This window comes from Hippocampus bargibanti, linkage group LG10, assembly GCF_051943395.1.
Source record: "Hippocampus bargibanti isolate YZ-2025 linkage group LG10, ASM5194339v1, whole genome shotgun sequence".
NCBI classification, from domain to species: domain Eukaryota; kingdom Metazoa; phylum Chordata; class Actinopteri; order Syngnathiformes; family Syngnathidae; genus Hippocampus; species Hippocampus bargibanti.
Window position 1 is genome coordinate 22,925,032 of NC_142743.1, and position 23,622 is coordinate 22,948,653.

A 23,622-nucleotide genomic window follows, 5' to 3' on the forward strand; every position below is an offset into this window, starting at 1 on the left:
ACCAATAAAAATGACAGTGTCCATCAACATGGGGTGCGAAATGTCGCATCCAAAAAAGGCAGAAAATGGCGTCAAAGCCGTGTAAGGAATTAATCAGCCTGTTTCCACAGGCTGATTAATTCCTTCCACGGAGCTTTGTCGCCCTCTTCTGCCTTTTTTGGGTGCGACATTTCGCACCCCATGCTGATGGACAACATGAAGTTTTCAGACCAAAGTACAGCAAAATGCATTGACGTGATGGAAGGACTGCTACAATGTGTCCTTTTTTCGGTCAGGGGCGTTCCTTCAGTGACGTAACGTGAGGACTCGTCACCAACTCAAAAACAAGACTTCTGGAATATTCAGCGCGAGTCTTAAAACGTCAAATATAGCTATATGCGGTGGAATCTTTGTAAAATACGCTCAGTAGAAGTCATTTGAAGCCATTTTACAAATTATGGACACAACTTGTCCGGAGACGTCGGTTGTCCTTTAAAAGTTTCATGCTGTTATATGCTTAGTCAACCGACGTTCTCGTTCTCTGTTGACCTCAGATTGACCCCAGGTTGTCTGTGCTTCAATTGTGTAATCGAGTCACACATGTTGACTAAACAGATAACAGCATGAAACTTATCAATGTGATAACTTCTTATTCTGTCTAATCTCTATCAGTTTCAGTTAAAAAAACAAATTTCCGTGAAAGAATAATTAGTTCTTAAAAGCAGTGTCACTTTATTTTTCCTCATATTCTTCTCCACATTTTTTTTTCTCTGTCTGATGACACAAAAAAAGGAGGTTCTGCCTCAAGCACTCATTTTGCTGCTGCTTTTGCTTTCTTGCCCGTTTTCCTGACGCGTCTGCGAGTGGGTGCGGCTTGCCCCGGTTTCGCCGTGGTGAAAGTGATGCACTGGGAGTCAAGAAAGTTGACCAGCTTGGCGGCACCGAGGCGGATGCCTGCGGCTTTTAGGCGCTCCTGGAGTTGAGACAGGACCAAAGGCCTGTACTGCAGGATCTGAGTGTACAGGCCGGAGTCGGAAAGGATGAATGAGCGCACGGCCTGCAGGCGATCTTCATGGCGGGTAGCTGCTTGGGAAGCCGATATCCCGCCATCGCTGTCCGAGTCACCGCCGGATGAGACACACAGTTCCGGGTTGTGCCTGCAAGGTTCATGACAGGGATGGTAGGAGAATTAAAGGACAACAGACAGCATTTTTTTTTGTTTCCTAACTGACATCAGAAAAACGTTTTATAGCATCTAATATATCCAACACACGCAAGCTGATATTTTTAGTGAAATGCAAAACACCAATAAAGATGACTTAAAGTGTCCCAAAACTGCCACAAAATGAGCTCGGAACTGGGCAGATTCAGAAAGTCCCGCCCCCTTGTTCGTGACGTCACACCAGGATACTCCTTCCCAAACTGCCTTGCTCCAGAATCAAAACAATGGCTTCAGACAGTTCAGATTCGGAGAAGATGCTTTCTTGTTACTCATCCAGTGATGAATATGATTCAAATAGTTCTGAAGAGGAAAGCATAAATGTTTGCGACCATCACAAAGGTAAATAAAGCGACTTCATTATACAGTACAGTTTATTTCTTTAATTATAATACCATAGCACATTTATTATACATAAAATAAGGTATACAGTATTTGGTGTAGTTTTAAGGTTTAGAAAATTAGAAAGTAGAAAATTATGTTTTATGGGGACCTGGGAATGGATTATTCTCATTTTAATGGTTTCCTATGGGAAATTAATTTTTGGGATACACACTTTTTGCCTTACACACTGTCTGGGAACCAATTAAGTTCGTACGGTATTCCTGTAGTTCCGAAGAGGAAAGCATAAATGTTTGCAATCGATTAAAGAAGTCCTTCCGTATCTGGACTCTGTTGTAGCGCCCAGAAAATGCACTAGATGGCCCATAAGCTCCGTTGGAAATGGGCTGATTTGTCCTCTGGGAATTTGTGTCAACTTACACCTTCTTTATGTGTGCTACCGCAATTGTCTGTGACACACAACGATTCACCATCGTGTTATTTATGTAGTTTTCCTTCTAATTTCACCATCAACACAGTGTTTTCAGACGTAAAAAAGTACCCAAAATGCATTGTGTGTCGCTTCGTCGGTCATGGGCGTTCCCTCAGTGACGTCAGGGCATTTAAGATAACTGCAGTACCTTTTAGATTCTTCACTTGATGTATCTGTAGAGCCACCAGAGTCTTGAGAGTTGGACAGCGGTTCCATGTCCTCCTTTTCTCCGGTGTCTTTTGCTGGAGAGAAGGAAGCGGCTTTTGTCTTAGCCACGGGTCCCACGCAGGAGGCCTCATCTTCACTGTCCGAGTTGACCAGCTGATGGGTGTAGTGGTGGATCTCTTTCAACTTGCCGATCATCTGGCGCTTGGGTAATGCCCGAACACCAAACCTTACAAACAAGATGACAGTGAGTGGCATTCGGACAGCCAAAGTATCCATCAGCAGAACGCTGTACATTTCATTCATAGGCGGCTTTCAAAACTGTCAATGTCACTTTCATGTGTGTATTTATTCATTTATTTATTCGTTTATTGATATATTTATATATGTACAGTGATACCTTGGTTTACGAACCCCTTGGCTTATGAACTTTTCGGTTTACGAATGTTAAATTTATGAACGGAGCTGCCTCCATGAGTGATGTAAATCGATGTAAATTGACTCACCGGTTAAGTTTGTTTTTTAGTTCTGGCGTATCCATGTCAGAGTAGGGAGGCATTGGCGTGATGGGCACCAGAGTGTGATGCTTTTTATTGCGGGGAGGAGCTGGAAAGACACAAATAGATTGATTGATTTTTTTTCCCATAGTATCTGCTGTTATTCAAAATTAAAGGACAACATTTCATATTTTGGGATGTAAACCACAATAACAGTCATTATTCTTGACTTCAGATTTGAAAACTAGTTAAAGTGATACCTCGGTTTACGAACCCCTTGGCTTACGAACTTTTCGATTTACGAACGTTGAATTTATGTAAATTTAACCGTGGCGTATGAACTATTTTTCGGGAAACACACGGAGCACCACAATGAGTGATGTGTCGTTCGCGAACGAGTCCGTTCTAACAATAAAATGGTAGCCGACTGTTTTTGTCCTCTATTTCCCACCCCCAGTCTTCGGTTAAAACCACGTGATTGGTCAAGAACGCAGAATTGAGGGCAGGTGGTTTAAACATTAAAGAGATAGGCAGACGACAGTGAGAGAGTGACAAAATGGATAGAAAACAGTGAAATTTAGACTCGTTTCAACTTTGACAGTTCAATGGCAGAGCGTAGACTGCAAGGTTAAAATATCCCATCAATCAGGCTCCACAAATAACCCGCACAAGCCATCTGTACACTTGATGCAAAAAGCTATCAACCCAGCTAAACAGATCAGAATTGATGAGGAACTAGATAAAATTAGCGCAGAGAAAGCACCTACAAGGGACCATTCCTCCAGATGGTGAAAGAAGTAGGCTACCGTTCCTCATCAAGTGTTTAATGCTGATGAAACCGGCCACTCCATTCCATCAAGCCATCAACGACCATCACAAAGGTCAATAAAACAACTTTATTATACTATTATTATATTATTATATTATATATAGTTTATTCCTTTAATTATAATGTCGTAGCACATTTATAATACATAAAATAAGGTATATTTTGTGTAGTTTTAAGGCTTAGAAAATTAGAAAGTAGAAAATTATGTTTTATGGGAACGGATTATTCTCATTTTAATGGTCACCTATGGGAAATTAATTTTTGGGATACTCACTTTTGGCCTTACACACTCTGTCTCGGAAGCAATTTAATTCGTAAGCCAAGATATCACTGTGTTCATTAATTTGTGGTGTGCTCTATATGTAATATGTAGAGTAATGACTTTGACACCCCTGCTGTACATCATGACTTAGGTTGGGTTTAATAATCACAAAAATCAGTCACTTTGATGAAATAGTCTTTTTAAAAATGGCTTACGTGTCGTTTTGAGTTGGACAGAAGGCTTCAGCCTTTGAGAAAGAGGAAGTATCTCCTCTTCCTCTTCCGAACTGTCCCATACGTTGGCGATCAGAAGGCTGTCACTTATCTCTGGAGGAATATCGGTAAGGAGGCCAGGTGTTGGAGGCTTGAAGATCTCATGCTCTTTACTCATGATGGTCATCTTTTTAACTTCTTGGTCACCACTCGCACGATCTTGATAAAGTGTCGGTGAGTGAGAGGCGATGGCGGACGAGGCTACCGTGTCCATTGCCCGGCTGCATCCTCCACTTTCCTCTAGTCTCAGGCTAAAGTCTCGCGGGTTCTCCGTGACGTCCTCGCAGGCGTTGAGGCCCCACGAGTCGTTGAAAGCCATTGGCGGCTCGTCCATGACCAGTAAGCTCTGTTCAAAACTTTTATCGCTTATTGCTACCTCTCTGTGGTCATCATCCATTCCATCTTCACTTGTTCTTCCACTCCTTGTAGGCTTAAATTCTGCACTGTTGTGACTGTTAGCGTGAGCAGAATTTGGGCTGGAGCACTGACTGGGCTTCTCTGAACTCAGGACACTTGTGTGAGAGGTTGAAGAATGAGGTTCTGAAGGGTGCGGAAAAGGGGAGAGATGAATGCCCTCTGGTTGGATGTTCTCCGGGCTTTCATGTTCCTGGCTAAGTGGTGTGTTGGGCCCTGTGTCGGGCAGCGTGAGGTCAGGCCGGATACGGTGAAGGACGTGCAGAGGGGTGCTGCTGTAAGGGTCATGGCAGACCTGGAGAGGCATCTCTCGCTTTGAAGACTGGTGGAGGTGTGAAGAAACGCTTGAGAAGTTTTCAAGGAGAGGCCGAGAAACACTTCCCTCCAATGTGCCTACGTTGGTTGTAATACAGGTGGGACTGTTGGAGATCTTAGATGTGTTGCGAAGCACTTTTGGGAACAGTTCCGTCTTCCGCACGCTGACTTTGGTTGGTGTGGAACCGTCCAAGCTTGTTCTTCTGGGAGTGGTGTTGACTGGTGTGGAGGGGAAGAGCCAGGAGAGCTCTGGCGAACAATCTCCTTGGTTTGGTTGGTCAGGAGACTGACTTTGATCACCGAAGCTAAATTCCAAATTTCTGGACTGATTCTTCTCCATTGAGGGCTCAGTCGGCTTTAAGTGAGTGAAGCTCTGCTTTGTGTGGGAATGGGATAAGACACTCTGGGCAGTGGGGTGAGCAAGAGGTACCTCCATGTCCTCGCTTGAGTCTGACAAAACTATCAGTTCTGGCTCATTTTTCTCTGGCGAATTCAAACGTAGTGGGACACAAATGCTATCGCTAACTTGAGGTTCAAGAGGCGTATCTTGCTTTGGAGATTCCTGTCCGACAGAAGTTGTTTCTATGACTCTCATAGGTCTCCTCTCACCATCCCTGTCTGGGAACACACCAAGGTCAGGCAAGTTTGATCTTTTGGGGGAAATGTCAGCGCCTAAACTTTCTGACGTCCACGGCAAGGTGCTAACAGATGATTTGAAGAAAGGAGTGTGAGGCGTTTGTGCTCTTGGTGAAGTAGAAGGGCAGATGGATGGGCCATCTTCTTCTTTGTAGACGCCTTCAGAGTCTGAGAAGAGACGATTGTAGCTTCTGTCAAGGCTGTGGTTTGGAAGCGATTCAGATTCAGGTCTTCCTGGACTTTCTCTTGGTTCATTGAGTTTGCTTGTCATCACTGTATCATCTCTCTCACTTTCTCCCATGCTCGGTTTCTTCTCATCCCTTTTTCGCTGTGTGGCGGCAAACTCGTAAATCTCATCCAGTTCATCCTCATTCACCTGTTCCTCGTGGAGGTCCCTGTCACGTAATGTGCTGTCAGCAGCTTTTTCCAGATGGCTTTCATCACCTCCTTCTCGGTCCGTGTTGTCTTCGTTGCTCCACATGGAATCAAAGAGCGCTGTTAAATTCATGTCTGTCTCATTACTGAGATAATCCAAGTGGCATGTGGCGGCTCCATCAGCATTGTGAGTTGAAGCTTCGTCAGGATGAAGTTCACATAGCTGGCGCAGCTCCTGCAGATCAAACCTGAAAAAGACAGGAGGTAAGGTGTACACTTCATATTTTTGAATCAAATTTGTTCCAGATTTGGCTTGGAATTGCTCATGATCAACACCTGCCAACTTCTGAAACAAAAAAAAGCCTAGCTATATGCCGGCATCCAGGGACCACAGGCACTGGTCAGTCCAGGACAAAGTCCTGGTTTAGGAGACAGGGGGGGGGGGGTTCTCCCACGTGAAGCCAAACGATTTTTACAGCTACTAAATGAGGCTGACTTCTTTAGACGTATGGTATAATTTTAATGAGTTTGACACCCCTGATCTAAAGGATGCTAACAACTGGCACTCTGTGTCGGAGATGTTTGCTCGGACACTGTGGACGAACGCTCAGAACCAGAAAGATTGTCTTTTACATTCATGACAGACGCCTGAATTCTGCAGTCCTCTGCCAAGCAATTTATTGAGAGGACAGTAAAGTCTCGTTATATCGATATCGGATATATCGATCGTCCCGGTTATATCGATATTTTTTCGGACTCCCTTGAATATCGATATAACGAGACTTTACTGTATATGCAAATTTAAGTGATACATTAGTAAAACATTGTTTACTTGATTAGAATACCACACCTCTTGAGTTCTAAGCACGAACATCTGAAAGCAATAAAACGTTGTCTTTTCCATGAACTGATAAATTTGTAACCTGGCTAATGAGCTTGTCCTGTGAAGGAGTTTCAAGTCATAAATTACTCCGGTAATAAAGGAGTCTCCCAAGTCCTAAATTCTGTCCAAGGCCAGGTCTCCTAGATGAAGATGACAGTTTAAGAGGCTGTGTCTGTTGACCTGATTGACCCCAGGTTGTCTGTGCTTCAATTGTGTATTCGAGTCACACATGTTGACTAAGCATATAACAGCATGAAACTTTGAAATATGTATAATATAATTTCTTATTCTGTCTAATCTCTATCACTGTGCCAATCGCCTGTTCTAAATTAAAATAAAACATAATTTTCATTAATAAACCATAACCTGAAATCGGATAATGAAAACCGTACTTATTACGGCAAAACCAGAGTAGTTGGCAGGTATGCATGATCAATAATATCTAGGAATGTGTGGCTTCTGCTTACTGACCTGGATGCCAACTCCAGTACATGAGGACATAATGACGCTGGAAGGGAAAAGCGAGCAGTGTAGAGATACTGTAACAGAACCAACACTGCCTGTCCTGGGACATCACTGATCAATACCCTTTGAGCTGCGGGAGTTCCTTCCTCATGTACCCCAAATCCACTTTCATGCATCTGCAAGGGGAAAAAAAAACATACAATTTAGGTCACTAAAAGTTGTCAGCATTTTGACGGTCGATCAACCGAGAATGGACAAATAGTTGGGCTACTCAACTATTAAGTGTGAAATGAAGGGGGATAAATGCCGTATATAAATATTGTATTGCCTCTTTTTCTGTTTATGTCATGGAGTGATAGAGATGAGACAGAATAGAAGTTATATTTAAAAGTTTCATGTTACTTGCTTAGTGAGCATGTGTGACTCGAGTACACAATGAAAGCATGAAGAAAATAGATGAATAGATGAAATGTATTATTATTAAGCTAGCTATTAGCTGTCTAGCTGACTGTAAACTGTCTAGCTGTTAGCTATCTGCCTATCTATATTTGCGATTTATTTGCTACCCATTAGCTAGATAGCTAGCTGTTAGCTGTCTAGCTGGCAATCTATATTCGCTATTTATTTGCTATCCATTAGCTAGCTAGCTAGCTGTCTAGCTGACTGTGAGCTGTCTGTCTGGCTGGCTAGCTGTTGGCTATCTGGCTATCTATTAGCTATTTATTAACTATCCAATAGCTGGCTAGCTACGTATTTGAGTTACTTCCGGGTTGAGTGAACGCTGGCGTGTGTGGCTGCCACAGCTCACCGACAGAAAAGCTTTATCCTGTGACTGTAAAGTGACCTTGAGAGTTTTGAAAGGCGCTTAGAAATGAAATGTATTATTATTATTATCAATTATTTTTTGCATATTGCACTGCAGTTACCATTTCTGCCAGCAGGGGGCAGCGTGCATAAATCATGAAGGAATGAGCAAAGAAGACTTGGCCACTGTCCACCTGGAGTTGCCAGTCACTAAGATGAGGGTTGTTAACCATGCTGCTCAGATTTGATGCCAAGGTGGATAGCGCCACCTGCAGAGAAAACGAGGGAGTAGATGTTTCTCAGGAAGAACCCGAGCATTCGTTTTGTCATTTTCCAAAATTTGGCCTGCAAACTTTGGAGAATTATCTTACTGATAAATGGGTTCTGTTGTCTTCACTTGGTCTTGGCTGAGATAAAGACCTTCGTGCTTGGCTTTGGAGGTCATCTGTATCGGAGTGTGTCATTGCCAGTGGTGGTCCACCACTCACACATTGGTCAGTTGTTTCGTCTAGAAAGAAGCCACTCACTTGGAGGTCTGTAGACAAGCTCAAGTTTTTGTCTGTAGGAACATCATTGATGACAATGCATGTAAGGTAAGTATAAGTAACAATCAAAGTAATTCACAATAATAAAGCTGACATCAAAGGTACATCTTTTTGAGTTATCTAGCTATCTATTAGCTATATAGCTAGCGAGCTATTTGAGTCAGGAAACATATTAGCTATCTAGCTGGATAGCTATATATTAGCTGTCTAGCTATCTATTAGCTAGCTAGCTTTCTATCTTTTTGAGTTATTCTGGGTTGAGCGAACGCTGACGCGTGTGGCTGCCGCTCCTCACCCACAGAAAAATGTATCTGTAAAGTGATCTTGAGAGTTTTGAAAGGCGCTTAGAAATGAAATATATTATTATTATTACATGCGGCAGCATCAACTAAACCCCGAATAACTTGACTTTTTGGAGGTTTTTTTTCTTTTTTTATACTTTACCGAGGACAGGCGCATTATAGTCACCATGGGCCATTTTAGACAGCTCCACTAGTTCTTGCAGGGCCTGACTATTCGCTGGTGGATCTCCAATGGTTGGAGTGGAGGGAGTTAAGGAGCAGGTAGTTGTCTTGGAGGAGGAGACGTTGCAAGCCTTGTTGTTGAGTTGGGAAGCAGAACAGAGAGCCTAAAGGCAGAAGGAAAAAAAAAACAATTTCAATGTTACTAAGGGGGAAAAAAGAATGTAAATAAATTAGAATCAGCCTAATAACGCCTGCTCGGATCAGTCTTTTTAGGAGTGCCTTTACAGAAAATCTTTGGCCACAAACAGAGCAGGAAAAGGGTTTCTTACCAGTGTGATTTCTTGTGTGGCTAATTAAATGTTTTTACTTCTTTATTTCCTTTCTTTTTCCTTTCATAACTTTGCGACTGTGTTACTTCCGGGTAGAGTGCACGCTGGTGCGAATGGCTGCCGCTGCTCACCCGCGCACAAAAAAAAAATCGAAAAGCATTCAAAATGGCCGACGCGAGGTGTTAATCTGTTGTTTTTAAAGAACGTTTTCTATTGAATACTATGATATACTATGGCGCCATTCCCGATATACCATATCGGGAATGGCGCTCTACGTCATAATTTCAAATCCCGAATAAATTCGTAAATGGCAGTGAATGCGTTAATGATGCGCTACACTCCAAATCACTCAGACTCACTAATCCCAACATCACTTTTACTGTACAACAAGTTATTTACTTGTGCCGATTCCCCTGGTGCGATGAAGTCTTTGAGCTCCGGGACGAAGAAGTCGAAAACATCGGTAGCGTGTCCATTCCGCAATGCACTCTTTTGCCAGAGGGGGGCAGCGTCACTCAAGGCGGACAAGGTGCTGGGACAGCGGGTTGGGGTAGGCGGAGAAGGAGCTCGGCTACGTAGGAGGAGAGTAGAGACACGTTCCTGCAGCCTCATCAGGGCAGCATCGGCATCCTGGATGAGAAGGATTGGAGGAGGACGAGGAACTGTGCCCTTTTTCCTCTTACCACGCCCCTTACCTGCAACATGAGGAATTGACAGACTCTATTTCACCAGCTCATTTGGATGCACAGGTTCAAAATATTACCTTCCTTCTCCCATTTAATCATTTGACTTCTACAGTCACAACTACTTTTGGTTTAAAAATGCTATCTATTAGCTAGCTACCTAGCTGGCTATCTATTTGCTATTGTTAGGTTGTGAATAAATGTATTTCCTTCACGATCCAACTCCTGTGTCATGACATACATTTAACCTTGCAAAACTCTGAAAAAGAGGTGATGTTGTACCTGCATCTGGCCTCCGCTTCAAAAGAGGCACTGTGGAGGAATCAGAGGCCATGGGTTCTGTTATTGCTGCATGCTCCTGCTCCTGTTCCTCTTGCAAGAGGGAGGATGACAAAGCTAGGGCCACCATGGTGTTTTCATCCAGGGGTTCAGTCTTTTTCCTGGGCTTCTTTCTGGCAACTTGGACCGCCTTAGTTACACCTTTCCTTTTGGTGCCTCCAGTCTGTGTACTGAACATGACAAAAAAATAGATTTTTGGACCAAACAGATTTGGATTCAGAATACAGGTAACATCCGACTTATGACCGCCTCGACTTACGACTACCCGTACTTACGACCACGACCTCCAGACCCTATTTTAAAAATTTAAATTCTACGCCTGGCACCGCAACGCGCTAGCAGGCCGGCAATGTGTACGAAAAGTCCCCGTGCCCGAGATAGGCTCCAGCGCTCCCAGCGACCCTACTGAGGATAAAGGGGCACGGAAAATGGAAGTGTGTGGCTGCTGCAGACATACATTGGATTGGTGGTGGCGCTTCGCGTCTCTTCTGCTTGTCTCCGAAGCGCCTGCAGCAGGTCGGCAGGAGTGACGCCGAGGTCTCCCGAGCAACGCTTCAAGTGGACCGAGCGCTTCTTGTGCGACTTGAATTTCTGGCCACAGATTGGACAGTCAGGGACACTCGGAGGAGGAGGAGGGGCCATTTGATGCTCACTGTCATCCAAACACCTACCAGCAGAAATGGACTTATTTTCATGTGAAAAAAAAATAATAATCTTGATACAACATTAAAACAACTACTGTCAGCGGCCACCGAGTCCATTTACCAATGTAGAAGAAGTCATGCGTAAACCCAGGCTATATTTGCTATCTAGCTGACTAGCTGACTACCTAGCTAGCTAGCTATACAATATACAGTAAAGTCTCGTTATATCGATATCGGATATATCGATAGTCCCGGTTATATCGATACTATTTATATGCACTCACGGAGAAAATTACATGCAAACAGGGTCGGATATATCGATAGTCCCGGTTATATCGATATTTTTTCGGACTCCCTTGAATATCGATATAACGAGACTTTACTGTATCTATTTTGATGGCTAGCTGTATATCTTTCTAGTTGGCTGGCTAGCTACCTAGCTAGCTATCTATTAGCTAGATAGCTATTTTTCTATCTATTTGAGTTACTTTCGGGTTGAGTGAACGCCGGCGCGTGTGGCTGCCACTGCTCACCCACAGAAAAAAATTATCCTGTCACTGTAGTGTCCTTGAGAGTTTTGAAAGGCGCTTATAAATCAAATGTATTAGTATTATTTTTACATTTTGAGCCTATTGTCACTGATCTGAAATCCGTAAAATTACCAATAAAGAAATGATAAAATACGTTCAAGTTTTTTTGATTGATTGGTTGGTTGATTGATATGTTGATTGAAGAGAAAATCTGTCATTGCGTTGCCCTATTTTATAAAGATTATCTCAAATATCCGAGAAAGGGGCAAACACTTACTTCTTGTTAGCTAGTCAAAACACTGACCTGTTGATGTGCTGGGTACGTCGCTCGGGTGTCATGTGAGATAAGTCTCTTTGACAGATGTGACAGAAGAAGAGACCTTCAGCCGCCAAGTCCAATGTGTGGACTTCTGCCGCCTCATGGTCAAGTTGGTGCTGCAGCTGCATGGCCAGAACCTCATCACTGACATGAGTCCCCGGATGCTGATCTGAAGTGCAACAAAACAATATGTGGTGTTGAAAATAGTCATTTTGATACGACTGCGATATTTAAAGGACAACGGACATCACTTTTTTGTTTCCTAACTGACATCTGAAAAACGTTTTATAGCATCTAAAATACCCAAAACACGCAGGGTGATATTTTTAGTCAAATGCAAAACACCAATAAAAATGACTTAAAGTGTGCTGAAACTGCAAAAAAATTGGAACCGGAAGTGGCCAGTTTCAGAAGGTCCCGCCCCCTTGTTCGTGGTGTCACCCCAAGACGTCTTGCCTTGGTGGAGAATCAAAACAATGGCTTCAGATTCGGAGAAGATGCTTTGTTGTTACTCATCCAGTGTCGGTTGTCCTTTAAGGGTAATTGTGTACACGCAAACTTCCTCATTGTGTGACGATTAAAGGTGTTCTTATTCATATTGTTAATCTCAATTATTTATTTATTTATTTTTCCCCTCTGGAAATGATTTCCTTTGGAAAAAGTCTGAAACGGTTAATGTTCGTCTTGCTTTTTCGGACAACAATTTACCATTTCAACAGGTGTGTGAATGGCTTCTCATATAGTTTGTAACGTGTTGTATGTGGTGGAAAGTGTGCGTGCGTCATTTCACCTGACAGTAGAAGATAGGGTTCCCTGTCTTGGTCCACATCACGCACCATTTTTGCCAGTTTGGCTCTTTTGAACTGTTGCATCCCGTTGAGCAATATGTCTTTTGTCCTCAAGCCCGGTACAGTTGTTTGTTTTGAAGTGAACACAGTATCTCCTGAATCGTGCACAACCTTGCCAGTGTTTCCGGTGACCGGTTGTACCTGGCTCTGGACGCACTGAGACCCAGACCTCTCCTCGTTTTTTCTACAGTCTCCATCGCTGGTCTGACAAGATATCTGCTGGTCGACTCGACAACGTTTTGGCTCGACTCCTTTCTTGCGGGAACGTTTCAGTAGCTTTGAGCAGAGATCAACAAAATCCTGGTCCGAATCGTTCATGACTATGTTTTTTTTGACCGATCACCTTAAAAAAATCACGCGGGCTTGTACTCTACGTTGGCAAATGCCCATAATGGATAATCAACCCGTCAGTACTCTGTAGTATGATTCAAGAATCCGCGGGTACTGTTGTAGCAGACAATAAATATATATGATCCATATATATAGATTCCAAATTTCGATCCGTCTAAATGGTAGAACAAATACTGGTGGAATATTGTAGATAAGTACTTGTGTAAATGAATTGTCTTCTCACCGGACTGTCAGCATCAACATTGGGTCTCATAATTACTACATTAATTTATGAATCGTTGACAACGACATAAAACACTCAAGATTTGTTTTCCCCCCTCACAGCAAAACATTTCCTGTCACGTGACCCGGAACGTCAGGCTACTTCCGGGTCATCCTGGTCACGTGATCAGTCGCCGTTCATTCCGTTAAAATGCGTATTGTACATTTCTGAGAAGACAGAATACGTATCGTAAATGTTCAATGTTTTTGTCATTGAGTGACTTTAAATAACGCTCCGTAACTGATTGAAGCATCTTTAAAACAGTGCACACACATCCTGTGTTCGACTTGGCATAAATCAATCGCATACTGACGAGTGATAATATACGTAATGAAAAAAACAGCAGCATTCGGAATTATTACCGAGTTAAAATCGCACAACCAGTCTTTAGTCTTTAATATCGTGGTCTTTCACCAGACATGTTTTAAGTACTGCCTGTCGTTTTTTTGCATTGAATATTGTGGATATAAATGTAGCATCATTTGGTGATACGAAAAAGGGGAGATGATGGGAGAAAATTCGGAATGTTCAAGCAAATCAGGTGAACTTGAGGTATTTTCAATTCCGACTTTGGTCAACGAATATCCTAGTTCTAAGGAGGGTTGTGGTTCACTTAAAGGACAACCGATGCCTCCGGACAAGTTGTGTCCATAATTTGTAAAATCACTTCAAATGACTTCTACTGAGCGTATTTTACAAAGATTCCACGGCATGTAGCTATATTTTACGTTTTAAGACTCGCGCTGAATATTCATGAAGTCTTGTTTTCGAGTTGATGACGATGCCTGACGTGATGTCACGTCTGGAACTCTCCGGACCGACAAAGCGACACCATGTATTTTGGGCACTTTTTTCGTCCGAAAACATTTTGTTGATCACGAAATTAGAAGGACAACGACATAAATAACGCGATGGTGAATCGTGTGTCGCACCAACACTACCAATTGCGGTAACATCATAAAGAAGGTGTAATTCCCAGCAGACAAATCAGCCCATTTTCAGAGCACGTGCACCGTCTTGTGCATTTTCTGGGACGCTACATTGGAGTCCAGACGGCTCGAATTGATCCTCGAACCACGTGAAACCGTCACAACAGGGATAGTATTTTTCTGTCATTTAGCCAAGTTTTGTAATTCATCTGTTGCAGTTTATTTAACAATGTGGTATAGAAGTAAGAAACGAGCCTTTTATAATTTTGTACAGTGTTTTCGTTCTCTCTTATATTTATCGTATTTTACTTGAATACGTGGATTTACAATATGATAAAAAGCAAACTCTTTCCCCACCCATTCAAGTTTTTGAGAAAAGACGAATGAGCTTCAATGACTCCCAAGACAATCTTGATGGTGTTTCCATTCTTCACACACACACACTTTAGTGTATAATTTAAAGGGTAGATGATCATTGCACCTCAACTTAGGTCACCGTTTCGTTTTCCTCCCACTATCTTTACAGTTTACAACATTTGTATGGGAAAAATAAAATGTAAAAGTATATATTTTTTACACCTGGAAAACAGGTTTCCAACTTCCAGGCATATGAGATGGAGGGCTGTAAATGTTTCTAGCGGATTTGTAAAAGCAGTTGTCATTCTTTTAGTGAGCATGAGAGGTTTGCATTCTGTGTCTTCATGTGCACCTGAATGTCTGTGTAAACAACCGGCCACAGTCCATTTCCTATTTTAATACAACTGAGTGCTCTTCACACACACAGAAGAGATACGGTCTCAGTCCCTCAGCACATTATCTTGGAGCAATGTTTACAACGTATGACCACAAATGCCACGAACGACAGCTTGGGAACAGAACAAAAACCTGGCCCAGCGTCCAAACTTAAAGGACAACCGACGTCTGCGGACAAGTTGTGTCCATAATTTGTAAAATGGCTTCAAATGAAGATTACACCGCATATAGCTATATTTTACGTTTTAAGACTCGCGCTGAATATTCCGGCAGTCTTGTTTTGAGTTGGTGACGAGCCCTCACGTTACGTCACTGAAGGAACGCTCCTGACCGAAAAAAGGACACATTGAAGCAGTCCTTCCATCACGTCAATGCATTTTGCTGTACTTGTTTGGTCTGAAAACTTTGTGTTGCACCAAAAAGAGGCAGAAGAGGGCGACAAAGCTCTGTGTAAGGAATTAATCAGCCTGTGGAAACCATATACCTCAAAATAGCACGGAATAAATTCATTAATCGATTGAAAACATGTATGCTTTCCTCTTCAGAACTATTTGAATCATATTCATAACTGGATGAGTAAGCATTTTCTCAGAATCTGAAGCCATTGTTTTGATTCTCCAGCAAGGGGGCGGGACCTTCTGAAACTGGCCACTTCCGGGTTCATTTTTTTTGCAGATTTTGGACACTTTAAGTCATTTTTATTGATGTTTTGCATTTGACTAAAAATATCATACTGCGTGTTTTGGGTATTTTAGATGCTATAAAACGTTTTTCTGATGTCGGTTAGGAAACAAAAAAGTGATGTCGGTTGTCCTTTAAAACACAAAAGGTTATTTTTTTTTCTTCCCCCTCTAATGGTACAAAAGATATGAATAATACAATGCAATTGTACATTTTCTTTTTTTTTAAAAATGAGGATGGTATGAAATCACACCCAAGAACCAAGCAAAAATAAATTGAGAATTGACCACATTTTTGGTGTCAACCCCCCCAAAAATATATTCTTCGTGAATGAAATTGCATTTTAAGAAGCAAATTGCAAACCCCGTTACACTTTTTTCAGGAAGATAAAAAAAACTTAAAGGAATATTTCATTCCCACGGGGTGTTTGGATTTTTATTTTGTTTTTCCTTTACCAAATTCTCTTTGTTTTTACAACAGTTTTTAATACAAGTACAAAAAATGATCTCAATAGTACAAAGAACAAAGTCCTCTTAGATAAAGAGTCTAACGGGAGTTAGGAAGAATTAAGGGGGGGGGGGTCTCAAGTACCGAGACGCTGTAGTTCTTTCATTTCCCATCAGAAATGCTACAATCCCTCCACAAACTTCTCAAGAGTATCTCCTGTAGCATCTCCTACCATGCTCATGTCACTGTTTAGCACCCCTCTGTTAGGAGGGTTAAGCTGGGGTAGCATGGCGCTTTGTTCCGCTGTTCCCAGATGTCCCTGTTCCATGGACCCTGAAAGGGGGCCACCCAGTCCATGGTGAGGGGAACTGGAGTGGGGTGGAGGCGGGTGTTGCGGTGAGGGTTGGGGCTGGTTCTGGATCTGCGGGGAGGGACTGGAATGTGGTGGCGGCGGCGGCTGTGAAGTTGGACACGGGGACTGAACGGGCGCGGGGGAACGGACTTGGTTGCTGAGACTGTTGGCTAATGTGGGCTGGCCGGCAAGCAGGTGGGTTTGGGGGCTCATGGGGCTGGGCTGACCGGGAGATGTCATCTGCTGCTTGAGGACGGCCTGCTGCTGAGGAAGATGTTGCTGCTGCTGCTGCTGCTGAAGCATTCGTTGATGCAGCATTTTCTGAGCAGGATCCATTCCCTGTGCCATCTGAGCCATGGGTGGTAGCTGGCCCATTGGCCCTCCAACTGCTCCCGCGCCTGCTTGCATGGCTTGCATCTGCTGTTGTTGTTGCATGCGGATCTGGGAGTACGTAGGCGCCGTTCCTTGGGTTTGAGCGGGGAACTGACCGGGGTGTCCCTGAGGCATCACTCTTTGTTGTTGTTGATTTAAGAGTTGCCGTCGATAGAGCTCTTGAATTTGTGGATTGCTGTTATGTGCCGCGTTCATCATCTGCCCCTGTTGAGCCCCCATTGCTGCCAAACCCTGAGCAGGAGGTTGCTGAGAAGGCATCCCTGGCCTCTGCACGGTACCCCCTGGCATAGCCATGGTCTGCATTGCGGGCAAGCCAGGCTGCTGACCCGCCTGCTGCTGCGGCTGGTTGGCGTGATACTTGGCTGTTCGCTGTTTGATGAAAGCGGCCATTAGCTGAGGGTTTGATTTGAGGATGTTGAGAACTTGCTGCTGCTGCTGGGGTGAGCTGGGAGACTTGAGGGTCCGGAGAAGATCCTGAAGAGCGTTGGGGGCTATTGCACCAGGTCTCTGCGGCGCCTGCGACCTGGCACCGGGTTGCTGTGGAATGAGCATCCTCTGACCCTGCTGTCCCGGAGGCATCATGGCTCGCTGCATGGTCATGGCCTGCGCCGGGTTCTGGCCCGGGACAAGTCCTTGTTGTTGCACTTGCGCGGCCTGCATAGGCCATTGACCCGGGGCCATGTTTGGTTGCATGACCTGTGGTCCTCGGGGCCCCGGTACCATCTGCATGGGTGCTTGCATTGGTCCCGTCATACGCTGCTGTGGCTGCTGGGGGTTCATGGGCAAACCGTTCATGTTGACCAGATAGTTCTGCTGGTTCTGCTGGGCCTGAGCCATCAACTCAATGTGGCGTGCCATCTTGACGGCGGCGAGTGGAGGCTGCTGCTGCTGCTGCTGCTGCATTTGCTGTGGCTGAGGTGGCTGTGGAACAGGGGACGGTTGCTGATGCAGAGGGGAGCCTTGGGGCCCCGGCTTACCTTGGGGCACGGCCGCTTGAGGCTGTCCATTGCGAGGCGCGGTGGGGAACGAGGGGGACATGACACCGGCAGAGTTGGGGGTCTGAGGTTGGCTGGACAGCGACTGTTGCGGGGTCTGCGGCGTGCTGGGCTGAGTATGGGAAGTGGGAGTTGTTGGAGCAGCTGACGCCGGCGGGGACGGTAGCGGCATGCTTCTGCCTTGCATGGTGGCCATTCTTCTCCTCATCAAGTGAGCCTGCTGGAGCCGATGTTGGATCTGCTGCTGGCGAAGTTTGTGCTTGATATTCAGGCAGAACGGCACCGGACACTTATTCTCTTGACAGTTCTTTGCGTGATAACAGCATAAAGCGATAAGCTGCTTGCACACCGGACAGCCGCCGTTTGTTTTACGCTTGCAACACTTGGTGTGCTGCACCACTCGCTTCATCTTCTGGCAGGACGGCAAGGAGCAGTTGGCGTTGCGGCATTGACAAGCGTGGACGAGAGACTGGATGCAACGTTGGATGCTCAAACGCCGACTTTCCTGTGGGCTCTTTGAGGCTTCGCCACTCTGGCTGTTGTTGTCGTCATCCAAACCGAGACCCCATTTCACCATCTGGTGTTCATGACCCTTTGCGTTATAACAATTAATGCAAAGGTCGAAATCCTGTGAGATGAAAGACAGGAAGAAGATAAATAACACAGGTCCACCACAGGCATTATAAACCTCGAGGGTTTTTTTAAATTAAAAGCAGTGTCTGAAACTCATGACAAAAAGTTAGCGGACACCAGGGCAGACAACTCTGAAAAGTTGCCTGCCCGGCCATTAAGTTGGCAACCAATCAGAAGCCTGTTTCGTGCTTCGGACTATACCATGACTGTAAAGTGTACTTGAGAGCTTTGAAAGGCGCTAAGAAAAGAGGAGTCCACGTCTAAGCGCCTTTCAAAACTCTCAAGTGCACTTTACAGTCACAGTATAGTCCGAAGCACAAAAAAGGATTCTGATTGGCTGCCGTGCTGAGTATGCAAATTGTCAAACGAACGTTCGTTAGGCAATTTGCTTCGGGCTATAGCGTGACTGTAAAATGTACTTGAAAGTTTTGAAAGGTGCTTAGAAAAAGGAGTCCACGTGGCTTGTAGCGGTTTGCTTTTAGCTTTTGCGTTATTGAATAAAACAAACGTTTGATTTAGAAAAAAAAACATTTTTTTTTCTCTTCTTGAAGTAGTTGTACGCAGAGGTTATTTCAAACACTGCTAATAGTTACAAAAGATGCACGGTTAACAGACCTCGCACACTGTGCAGTGCCACCGTGTCTCGACGTGATGCTTGCACTCATTACAAGTGTACACAAAGCGGTCCTGTCCCTGGTTGTGCAGTTCAACGAGCATACACATCGTGCTCCACTTGCATCTCCTGAGAGAGCTGAACTCCCAATGTTTGTCCCTGGCCAAGGTCAGGAAAGCATCGCGGCCATCCATCAGGTCACAGGAGAGCAAGGGGTCAGGGTCGATAATAGGGGGTAAAGTGTTGACCATGGGGCCGGAGTGGAGGTGTATTACAAAAAACACCTATGGCAGTCAAAGAAGAAAAAAAACATTCATGTTAAATTGCATGAAAAAACACACATAGCAGGTCCACAGAGTGCAGGTCTGGTCTTGGTCAAAAGCAGTTTTTGTATTGTGTTAGCTATGCATGAGTCTCACCTCTTTGTGCTTCTCCATGGTGGCATAAAGCTTCTGGGACAAATCGTTTGCTACATTCGGCATTCCAGGCTTCTTCTTGTTAGCTCGACTCACACTGCTTTTGTTTTTATTTGTCTTCTTGTTGTTTTTCTTCTTAGCATTTTTGCTGTCACTTGGGGTACCCTGAGAACAATATACAGAAAGACCATGAACCCCTGTTACCTTATTACCAGATTTAATTATTACTTTAAAGGACGATCGACACCATTTTTTTTGTTTCCTAACTGACACCAGAAAACCGTTTTATAGCATCTATTTATGACGGTTGTTATACCTCTGGAGTTTCAGAGGCAGCCGTGTTCTCCTCCTTCTTTCTCTCCTCCTCCTCCTGCTCAAGCTCCTTGATGCTTTCTTCCAGAACATTAGGCCAGAAGTCTCCTTCAAAGTATGGAAGCTCCTTGGCACTAGTTAGACGGTCCTCAGTTGCTTGTTTGAAAATATCCTGAATGGAGGACAAAAAGCATGTGCAGTTTACAATGTATTCAAAGTATTAAAAAAAAGTTTGAAGAAGTGTCAAGTATTCTATATTTGCAAGGTATAGGAACCACGCTGTGCCGCGAGTAGTCTGAAAACGTAGCTAAAGTAATTGAGGCCATGCTTTAGAATTGCCAATATCTTAAACATTACTGCAAGATATGACCACCATAACATTTTTTAACTCATCTTTCCAAGAATACCATTTAAAACAAATTGCTGCCAGATTATTTGATTTAGGGAAAAAAATGCACCTAAACATGTGGTGAAGGGTCTCAAGTTGCACGAACAAACCACACTTTGCACATTCCCAACATACATAGACTGTCATTTCAAGATCCTTCCTTGAAGGAAGGATTTTTTCATCTAATTTTCACCCTTCACTTATTTTACTCTATTTTATTGTGTTATGTATGGGTGGCTGTTGTCCTCATGGTGGTTACCTTGTAGTCGTGCAAGATTCTTTCTCCGAAGGCCTTGTCCAGCATCTTCCGATACCAGTCCTGAAGCCTCTTAGGTTTGGGGATCTTCTGCTCGGGGGGATGACAGTGGAAGATGTAGTCATCCCCCTCACTTGGCGGACACGCCCAAATGTGGCCTTGAGCATAGCTTCACACAAGCACACACTGAAAGATTAGACCCTAGAACTGCTTGGGAATTCGCCAAAATATACACAAGACGTGTAAATAATAATTACCCGAGTTTCTTGGCATATTCGAGATAGCCGATAAGGATCTCATGGTACACTGCTGTTCTTAAAACTCGAGGTTTGAAGAAGTGAATACTGTCAAGGTATGATATGTAGACTCGTCTGTGAAGATAGAGAATTGGGAGATTGAAATCATTTAACCCACTCAAAGAAGCAGATGGCACGTACGACATGCACTGACCTAGTGTTGGGGATTGGGCATTCAGAGCCATATTCCTGAACATGCATGCCAAAGAAGCACACGTCGACGCCGTCAATCTCTTCAAAGGCGAAAAGTGCTTTGGTTCTGTAAGGGAAGGTCTCTGGCATTTCACCTGTATCCACAAACCTAAAATTGTGAGGGGTGAACAATTATTAATTACGATGAAAGTAAAACTGGGGAAATGTGGATCTTATTTTTAAATACGTATGTTTTATGTGTAATAATGGATTTAACCTCCCACCAATTCCTTTAAAACAATTAAACTTCAAATTTTGATCATTTCTGTTAGCATTAAAGGACAACCGACGTCTCCGGACAAGTTGTGTCCATAATTTGTAAAATGGCTTCAAATGACTTCTACTGGGCGTATTTTAATAAGATTCCACCGCATATAGCTATATTTTACGTTTTAAGACCTGCGCTGAATATGCCAAGTCCGTACGTGACGTCATGAAAGGACCGCCCCCTGACCGAAAAAAGACACATTGTAGCAGTCCTTCATCAATGTCAATGGATTTTGCTGTACATGTTTGGTTTGGGGAGAGCACTAAGAAAAAAAATGAAATAATTGCTTGTGGTGTGGATTAAGTAAATAAAATATTTTAAACAAATTACCTTTGTTTTTATTCTCCCTGTTTTTATTCTTGCTATAAGTAAATAATTATGTGTCGAGTTGTGTTTGTAAGGTTTATTATCGCATAATAAGGGGAATTGCAATCATTAATAAAGGGAGCAAAAGTAATACTCGATCATATCTATATATATATATTTTTTGTCACTGCGTACGGTCAATGATGAAATCATAATGTGCGCATGCGCAGTAAACTGCATTTCCGCTTGTGTTAGCTTTTTTATCATTTCAAATAATGTACGGCGTACTATAACTTTTATACGGGAATTCTAATCATTTCAATGAGCAGCTATTAGCCAAGGTTGACAGGTATCTTATACTGAATAAATGTACTTGACATAAAGGTTGTGTTTTTCCACTTTCAAAAAACATTAAGACTATATTATTCGAAAAAACGAATTTAAGCTGAAGAACAACTTAACATCTTATGATGTCAATAATTATGGAGGGCAGGATAAATCTAAGAAGCTGTGCCGACATAAATTGTAATGCTTATCCTCCAACGCTTCTATCATCTTTGTGTCTTGGTCGGTCGTGCTCTCACCTTGCTTTCATGCCTTGTTTCACCTCCACCGTTTTGTCAGAGCTTGCAACCACCCGCACAAACACCTCTCCAGCTTCCGGGTGGTTCTGTCTCTTTAAAAATTTATTGACACGATCCTCTATATACATTCCCAATCGTGTTGACTGTAGCCCTACAGTATAATACACAAAGAAGATATTTCGAATGGGAAATTGTGAACATTTCCACCATCCATTGAAAGGATTCTATACACAACTCATTCACTCAAACAAAGATATGATACTGATGAAAGTGGTGGATATCATGCCGCAATAAAAAATGCATCAAGACAGCTGAATGTGAGAAAACGGTACCAACTTTTTGCTGAGAACTTGTTATCCTTCCGTGTTTTTCCATTCTTCTTCAAGCAGTGGTCACATATGAATCTGTCAATTGTTGGAGTTAGTTAGATACAACATTCATGAATGAAACAAGAACAAACGTTTTGAATTAGGTCAATTTTGGAAAAGGTATTGAGTTCTCACCCAGATGGCCAAATAACCTCATAGTGCAAGACACAGATCTGGTGCATCTTCCGTCCACAATCTTTACATTCAACAAACCTAAGGAGAAGCAAACATACGACAGATATATATGACTGCATCAAGATCCTGACGGCATAGCTTGCAAATGTTGATAACTGCTAAGGTAACAATTGTAACAAACATCACTCGTTACACATACGTGTGCTGGCAAGAAAACAATTACAAGCTTGCTCTGCAAGGACAACCGACACTTCTGGCGTCCATAATTTGTAAAATCACTTCAAATGACTTCTACTGAGCGGATTTTCTTAAAGATTCCACCGCATATAGCTATATTTTATATTTAAGACTCGCGCTGAATATTCAGAAAGTCTTGTTTTTGAGTTGGTGACAATTCCTGGCGTGATGTCACGTCTGGAACGCCCCTGACCAAGAAAGCGACACACACAATGCATTTTGGGTACTTTGTTTGGTCTGAAAACATCGTGTTGATGGCGAAATTAGAAGGAAAACACATACATTTAAGACTTTTGAAATCACAAGACTCTTATGGAAGATGTTTGGAGAGTCCCTTCATAGTATATTTCTACATAGTTGAGGTACTTAAATTAAAGAAAATTAAATTAGCGACATCATCATAAAAAAGGGGTTCACACACTAAAGGTGTTTTGGTGTGTGTCAACTTACGGCTCAGGTTCCAGTACATCATTTTTCTTCTTTTCAAACTGGTCTTTTGATATCATCCTAGTGGGACGTACACAGAAAATGGAAAAGACGAATGTAGGTGAGAAAATAATGAACAGACATAAATTGTCTCAGTGACAGTGAAACTATGCTATTGACCCATCATGCTTGTCTCGTTTACTCAACCTGCCTTAACAACTTTTACCAAATACGATTAAAGATCAAGTAAGTGTCCTAACTACAGCCATTGATGCCAGTGAAAAAAATGTATTCTATGACCATTTCAACATCAAGGACATAATTCCAACACCATGAGTAATGTATTGGTCTCATAATGTATATGAGTGAACTATCACCTGTACATTGGTTATTTGTCTG

At 43.1% G+C, this 23,622-nt stretch overlaps 2 protein-coding genes across 3 annotated transcripts in view; both read right to left on the reverse strand.

Annotated features, from left to right (window-relative positions):
* Positions 1-149: 149 nt before the first annotated feature.
* On the reverse strand, positions 150-13,468 carry slx4 (SLX4 structure-specific endonuclease subunit homolog (S. cerevisiae)). The gene is made up of 13 exons (XM_089006973.1): positions 12,573-13,468; positions 11,768-11,951; positions 10,747-10,956; positions 10,233-10,459; positions 9,667-9,962; positions 8,919-9,102; positions 8,301-8,488; positions 8,052-8,198; positions 7,132-7,301; positions 3,981-6,025; positions 2,684-2,783; positions 2,161-2,406; positions 150-1,136 (listed from the first exon to the last, which is right to left on the reverse strand). Exons 1-13 carry the CDS (start codon positions 12,946-12,948, stop codon positions 791-793), a joined length of 4,719 nt encoding a protein of 1,572 aa, XP_088863099.1. The 5' UTR covers positions 12,949-13,468; the 3' UTR covers positions 150-790.
* Positions 13,469-14,906: 1,438 nt separating this feature from the next.
* crebbpa (CREB binding lysine acetyltransferase a) overlaps positions 14,907-23,622 on the reverse strand; it is a 28,393-nt gene continuing 19,677 nt past the window's right edge. For both annotated transcript variants that reach the window (XM_089006531.1, XM_089006530.1), the window contains 11 exons: positions 23,248-23,304; positions 22,561-22,638; positions 22,394-22,461; positions 22,058-22,208; positions 20,862-21,008; positions 20,669-20,782; positions 20,415-20,580; positions 19,772-19,939; positions 19,459-19,620; positions 19,042-19,323; positions 14,907-18,421 (listed from right to left, as the gene is read on the reverse strand). In XM_089006531.1, coding sequence (XP_088862657.1) covers positions 16,235-18,421; positions 19,042-19,323; positions 19,459-19,620; positions 19,772-19,939; positions 20,415-20,580; positions 20,669-20,782; positions 20,862-21,008; positions 22,058-22,208; positions 22,394-22,461; positions 22,561-22,638; positions 23,248-23,304 — 3,580 coding nt within the window. In that variant the 3' untranslated portion in view covers positions 14,907-16,234. The remainder of the gene's footprint in view (positions 18,422-19,041; positions 19,324-19,458; positions 19,621-19,771; positions 19,940-20,414; positions 20,581-20,668; positions 20,783-20,861; positions 21,009-22,057; positions 22,209-22,393; positions 22,462-22,560; positions 22,639-23,247; positions 23,305-23,622) is intronic.